Raw genomic sequence first — 6643 nt, forward strand, 5'->3', positions numbered from 1 at the left:
AAACCTATTACATGTTCACAAAAAAAAAAAAAAAAGTCTGCACAGCCTTCCACCAATAAGTCACAGGAGTTAGTGTATAAATACTCCAGATCCCTCACTCCTCAGGTGGGATCATGGTGAAGTGTGTGCTCTACATTGCCTCTCAGAAGTCCTCAGAGCAATTACGCCCCAGTTGCCAAAGGGGGAACTCCCTTTATTTTCCCTTCCCTGTTTCATTTCACCACTTCCTTCCAGGTTTTTTTAGTATCACCTCCCAAGTATATGCTCTTAAATTCTTGTCTCAGTGTCTGGTTTCTGGAGAACCCAATCAAAGTCAATAAGGAAAGAAAAAAACAAAAATGACCATTACCTAAGCTGATTTATCTTGGAAAACCAGAACAGGCTCTGGGGAAAAGAGCACAACTTCCAGACATGTCTTAGTAAATCTTTGTTGGATGGATGACCAAATTTCTCCTTTGTGTTCCAGATATTAATGAATGTAAACCACCCTTTAGTATATACTGTGGACCAAATGGTGAATGTCAGAATGTTGAAGGAAGTTTCTACTGCCGCTGTGTCCCTGGATATAAGCTTCTTTCTGGGGATGTAGAATTCAAAAGTTCCAGTGAGAACACATGTCAGAGTAAGAAAATTCTTGCTTCTCTTGCCTCCCTTCCTCATTTTCTATTGAGTCTAACACTAGAAAAGACATTCTTGTCTCCAGACATTGCCAAATGTTGCCTGCAGGACAAAATCACCACTGGTTCAAAACCACTGCTCTACGTCATAAGGGACCCATACTTATGGGTAACCACAAGTAACCATGTCAGTAAACATAAAGAATATGAGTTCCAACCTTCTAGATCAGTGGTTCTCAACCTTCCTAATGCCACGAACCTTTAATACAGACCAAAGAGGTCATGACCCACAGGTTGAGAACCACTGTACTAGGCGCAAAGCTGCCCACCTTAACTGACTGCCCCTCTACCTGGTCACTCTCAATTCCAATAATAACTCCCTCATATCTTTTGCAGATGTCACGCCTTCAAACAAAGGCAAGAAAGAGGTGAGTAAAAACTGATCCCCAGAACCTAGCCAGGTAACAATACTTACAAAGCCCCAAATCAGCAAGTGGTGGTGGATTTAAGGTAGGGTATATATATTTTACATAAAGATATATGATATTACTACGTAACATTTGTATATTTCCATATTATGTATAATTATAGTGTATATATAGTTATATATCACTATATATCATTGAGTATATCACTATGTATGTCACTATAGTTGACGCTTGAACAAATGAGTTTGAACTGTAGAGGTCTGCTTATACTCAGATTTTTTTCAACCAAACATAGCTCAAAAATATTCACAAGATGCTAAACCCACACATAGGGAAGACCAACTTTTCCTATACCTGAATTTTGAAGGAGCTAGTGTGGGACTCAAGTATACCCAGATCTGGGAATACACAGGTGGTCCTGTATATAGATATAGATATAGAGATATATATGTAGAGATATAGATATAGATAGATATAGATGATATAGATAAAGGGAGTGTGTGTGTTTATATGTATGGATGATTGTGCATGTGTGTGTATACTGTCTTCTAAAACAGGGGTCTATCCCAGACCAAGACAGATTAAGAGAGTATATTAGGGTATATGCTGAGCTTCTGCAACAAACAGACCAAAATACATCCAATGGTATAGATAGATCTTTAAAATACAGTAGAACCTCTGTAAGTTTACCACCCAAGGGACTATAACAAACTAGTCAACATATAGAGGTGGTCAACATAGGGAATTTCTGTTGAGTACATGTTGTGTGTGTCAAATCACACACACAATGAAGTTGAAAATTAGGTCAACTTAAGGAGGTAGACATTGTAAGGAGATGGTCAACTATGCAGGTTTACTGTATATATAGGGTACAGAGAGAGTGAGGATACAGAGAGATTTCTTAAAAAGTATTTATTGAAGCATTATTTGAAACAATGAAAAAAATTACAAAATAATTGTCTCCCAATAAGGGAGATGGATGAAAAAAATTACTTTGGAATACTATGCAGCTATTAAAAGGAATACACCAGAACTAAATGTAGGGTCTGAAATATTTTATTAAGTGAAAAAAATGAGTAGTACATCAACAGATGTGAGCTGAGAGGAGACTTATATGTTTGACTCAGTTTTGTTTTAAATGTTTATAATGAGCACATAATGGAAATATAATGTTACAAAAGAATAAAGAAAAAATAATGAAACATAAGCACTACAAACAACCTGGATCTTTATTACTCTCTGAGTCAAAAATCCAGAGGTGAACTGTCCAGGTTGATGGAGGGATTCTGCTCCATGAGGCCATTAACAATTCGAAATCTCTTTTTGTTGTTGCTTTACCGCCCACTCCAGAACAAGTTGTCTATAATGGAGGTTGAGGACAGGAGCCTGGGAGAGAGATGGGATGCGTCTATTCACTCTATGATATGCTAATAATATCTTGGGGACACATCATAAAGTGAAAACCCAGAAGTTATACATATCATGGTCCAAGCTAGATGCAAGGGAGGCTGAGACAGTGTGCTCTATAGCCGAGCAGCATGGCCCAGATAAAATTTGTAGAATTCATTTAATTATTAAAAGAGAGAAGGGAAAATGGATTGTACTAAAGTTAAAAGAGCAAGAGAGAGACCAAGAAAGCACCTGTCAGGTAGTAATCATTTAATGTCTATAAACCAATTTTGAATTTTATTTTAGACAGAGTCTCACTCGGTCACCCTGAGTTTGAGTGATGTGACATCATCATAGCTCTCCGCAACCTCCTGGGCTCAAGTGATCCTCCTGCCTCACCCTCTCGAGTAGTTAAGATTACAGGCATCCGCCATGATGTCCACTAGTTTTTCTTTTTTTTTTTTTTCTTCAGGGGAAAGTGCAAATGTAGTCCCCATACCACAAATTACACAGTTGAGTTTCCCACATGTGGGGAAATCACAAGGGTCAGCACATCCTGAGTGCAATGGATAAGCTTTACTCTAGGAAAACCACCTTAGTGATAATGGTATCCCCCCTGCCAGGTTAGTTTTTTTAGTAGAAATAGAGTCTCACACTTGCTCAGGCTGGTCTCAAACTCCTGAGTTTAAGCAATCCACCTGCCTCAGCCTCCCAGAGTGCTAGTGTTACAGGCATGAGCCACCATGTCTGGCCCCAACTATGAATTTAGTAAGAGAATGATCCATGCCTCTAAGAACATAATGTCTAGTAGAATGAATGGGCTGGTCCCATTCTACTACTAGAATCCTCTCTACACTTTCCCACCTTCACTCCAGCTGGACTGTTCATACCTTGTCTTCCCACACTCCAGGCCTCCACACTATTCTCTCTCCCTGAAACTCTCTTTCCCAATTTTTCAGCTAGAGGGCTATCTTCCACTCTTCTTTACTCAAGACTAAATTCAGGTGTCATGTCCTACTGGAAGCCCTCCCTGAGCCCTTTCATCTGAGTTAAGAGCCCCTCTCCCATGTTTCCATGGTGGGGAGATAAATAGACAGGAGTTAAAATGCCAGCACTACAAAAATCAAATCAATAGTATGTGAATAGATAAATATTATAAGGAATTGGTTTCTGTGATTATGAAAGCTAACCTGTGGTTATCAAGCTAGAGATGAGAGCCAGTGGTGTAATTTCAGCACAAAGGCCAGCAGGCTTAAAATTTTTAAAGATCCAAAGTTTTAGCTGAGCATGATGCCTCATGCCTGTAAATCTAGGCACTTTGGGAGACTGAGGTAAGAGGGTCACTTAAGGTCAGGAGCTAAGACCAGCCTAAAGAACATAGGAAGACCCTGTATTATCTGGACATGGTATAATACACCTGTGATCCCAACTATTCTGGAGGCTAAGATAGGAGGATCACTTGAGCCCAGGAATTTGAGGTTAAAGTCAGTTATGATGACACCACTGCACTCCAGCCTGAGTGACAGAATGAGAGCCTGTCTAAAAAAAAAAATTTTTAACTCTAAAGTTTCTATTTGAATCCAAAGGTCAAAAGTAATGTCCCAGATCAAGGCAGTCAGGCAGGAGGAATTCCCTTTTGGTCAGTCTTTTTGTTCTATTCAGGCCCCCAATGGATTAAATGCAACCCACCCACATCAGAGCAGGCAATCTGCTTGACTCTTTCTATGGATTCAAATGTTAATTTAATCTAGAAACACCTTATAGACCCATCCAGTTTAATGCTTGACCAAATATCTGGGCACCCCATGGCTCAGTCAAGTAGACATACAAAATCAACTATCATACACTCTCCAAGAAGTGATTTACTTACCTGTGAAATGAAGTAATAATGGTTCCCACCTACTTGGATGGATGGGAAGATTAAATGAAATAATATGTGTGAAGTACTTAAAGCAGTGCCTGGACAGAAGTACCTATTACATCCGTAGTATCCATCATTGTCTGCAGTAGACTGACAACATTTTTATGACCTATAATAATGTCACATAATCACCCCCCTAGACTGTAAGCATCTTAAAGATAGAAATAAGACCAAGCTCATGTTAGGACTTCAAGGAATATTAACTGAAGCAATGAACAAATGAGTAATCATGTAACCACAAGAACATTTCATTATAAAATTATATTACCAGCTTCCTCAACAAAGTTAAATATAGAATTACCACATGACCCAAAAATTTCACCCCTGGGTGCATATCCAAAAGAATTGAAATCAGGGTCTCAAACAAACGTTTGTGCACGTATATATATACATAGAAGCACTATTCACAATAGTCAAAATGTGGGAACAACATAAATATCTATCAATAAGCTCAGCGCCCATAGCTCAGTGGTTAAGGTGCCAGCCACGTGCCCCAGGGCTGGTGGGTTTGAAACTGGCCAGGGCCTGCTAAAACAACAATGACAACAATAACAAAAAAACAGCTGGGCATTGTGGTGGGTGCCTGTAGTCCCAGCTGTGGGGAGGCTGAGGCAAGAGACTCGCTTAAGCCCAAGAGTTTGAGGTTGCTGTGAGCTGTGATGGCACAGCACTCTACCAAGGGCAACATAGTGAGACTCTGTCTCAAAAAAAAAAACTATCAATAGATGAATGGATAAATAAAATGGGCTATATCTATACAATGAAATATTATTCACCACAAGAAGGAATAAAGTCCTCACACATACTTGCAATGTGGATGAAGCTTGAATACATCATGCTGAGTGAAAGAAACCAGACACTAGAGACCACAAATTGCATGATTCCTTTTACATGATGTATCCAGAATAGGCAAATCCATGGAGATAGAAATCTGTGGTTCCCGGGGGCTGAAGGCAGGGGAATGGGGAGTGACTGATGATGGATGTAGGGTTTTCTTTGGGGGTGATGAAAACATTTTGGAATGTTTCAGAGAGCGAGTGGTTGTCCAACATTGTGAGAGTATAAATGTCACTGCATTATCCTCTTTAAAATAAGTTTTATGTTATGTGCATTTCACTTCAATAAAAAAAAAATTTCATTGTCAAAAACAAGATAGATGCCAAGTCATTGTCCTGGATCAGAACAACAATAGCAATGCTGAAGGGAAAATACTTCAGTGTCTTTTCTGTAAAAATGAGTTTAAGCCAAGAAGACTTTAGCTGTGATTAGAAGAAAGAGATATATAATATTGTATGTATCAGGGAAGAGGGTTGGAGGCTGCTCCTAAACTAGGAAACTCAGCTCAGAATTTCCAGGAAGGCTCATTGGATGAAAGACCTGCACTTTTTAAAAAGTTTATTTGAACCCCATTTTTGAATGTCTCTCCAATACTTTCTAAATACCACTCTGCATTTTATAACTCTTTGTTGGTATAGCATTTTCCTCTTCAGACGACTCATTCAGCCCATAAACATTTATGGAACACACTATTTGCCAACGACTGCTGTAGGTGCTGGAAAACAGAGTGAACAAGACAAACTCCCCTTTCTGATGGAACTTACTGTCCAGTACGTTCATGTTCCCAGAAACCCCCTAGGGAGCTTATTAAAGTTGTCCAAAAGACCACCAGGATGGCTAAATAGTAGAAAGAAAAGCTTTGTTGATGATAACAGTTTCCAAACTAGGAAGAGATAGTCTCTGATGTGGACCAAATAGGCAGAGTCACAGATATTCAGCAGGTTTAGGGAGACTCTATACATGCTTATGAGGGGAGTTGAGCACATGTACAATAGGTAATGTGACATACATCCCATGTTCACTTATGGGCAGGGTTTTTGCATTAAAATGACATGTAATTTGGCTCTTGATGACAAAAGGTGAACTCAGCACAAATGCAATTTGTGCACAGCCCATATAAGCTGAATAAAACTGGCTTAAAATCTGCAGTTACTTATCAGAAAAGAACATTTATAAGGCCAATATTCTTTCTAATCAGAATTATAGTGAGCTGGGTTGCAAATCAGAGTTGATATATCCTATTGTTAGGGAGTGTAACAAAGGTGTTTTTCTTATAGCCATGAGAATTCAGAAAATTTCCCCACTCAATGTTTTTAATTGGCTTGTCAAAGATCAGGTACCGGTAAGTAGCTGGATTCATCTATTGGCTCTCTATTCTGTTCCATACATCTACCTCTCTATTTTTGTGCCAGTACCATGCTGTTTTAATCACTATCAATTTATAGTATAAT

General features: G+C 39.0%; 1 protein-coding gene and 1 non-coding gene across 2 annotated transcripts in view; one reads left to right on the forward strand and one right to left on the reverse strand.

Moving 5' to 3' along the window:
- Nucleotides 1–6643, forward strand: part of ADGRE3 (adhesion G protein-coupled receptor E3) — a 48858-nt gene that overhangs the window by 10180 nt on the left and 32035 nt on the right. The window contains exons 4-5 of the mRNA XM_023517992.1: nucleotides 467–622; nucleotides 1014–1045. Of these exons, the coding sequence (XP_023373760.1) occupies nucleotides 467–622; nucleotides 1014–1045 (188 nt within the window). The remainder of the gene's footprint in view (nucleotides 1–466; nucleotides 623–1013; nucleotides 1046–6643) is intronic.
- On the reverse strand, nucleotides 2904–3065 carry LOC111727863. Its single transcript, XR_002775309.1, has one exon. It is a non-coding gene; the product is annotated as a U1 spliceosomal RNA (small nuclear RNA).

This window comes from Otolemur garnettii, unplaced genomic scaffold (assembly GCF_000181295.1).
Source record: "Otolemur garnettii isolate 467f Iridium unplaced genomic scaffold, OtoGar3 scaffold00127, whole genome shotgun sequence".
Classification (NCBI taxonomy): domain Eukaryota; kingdom Metazoa; phylum Chordata; class Mammalia; order Primates; family Galagidae; genus Otolemur; species Otolemur garnettii.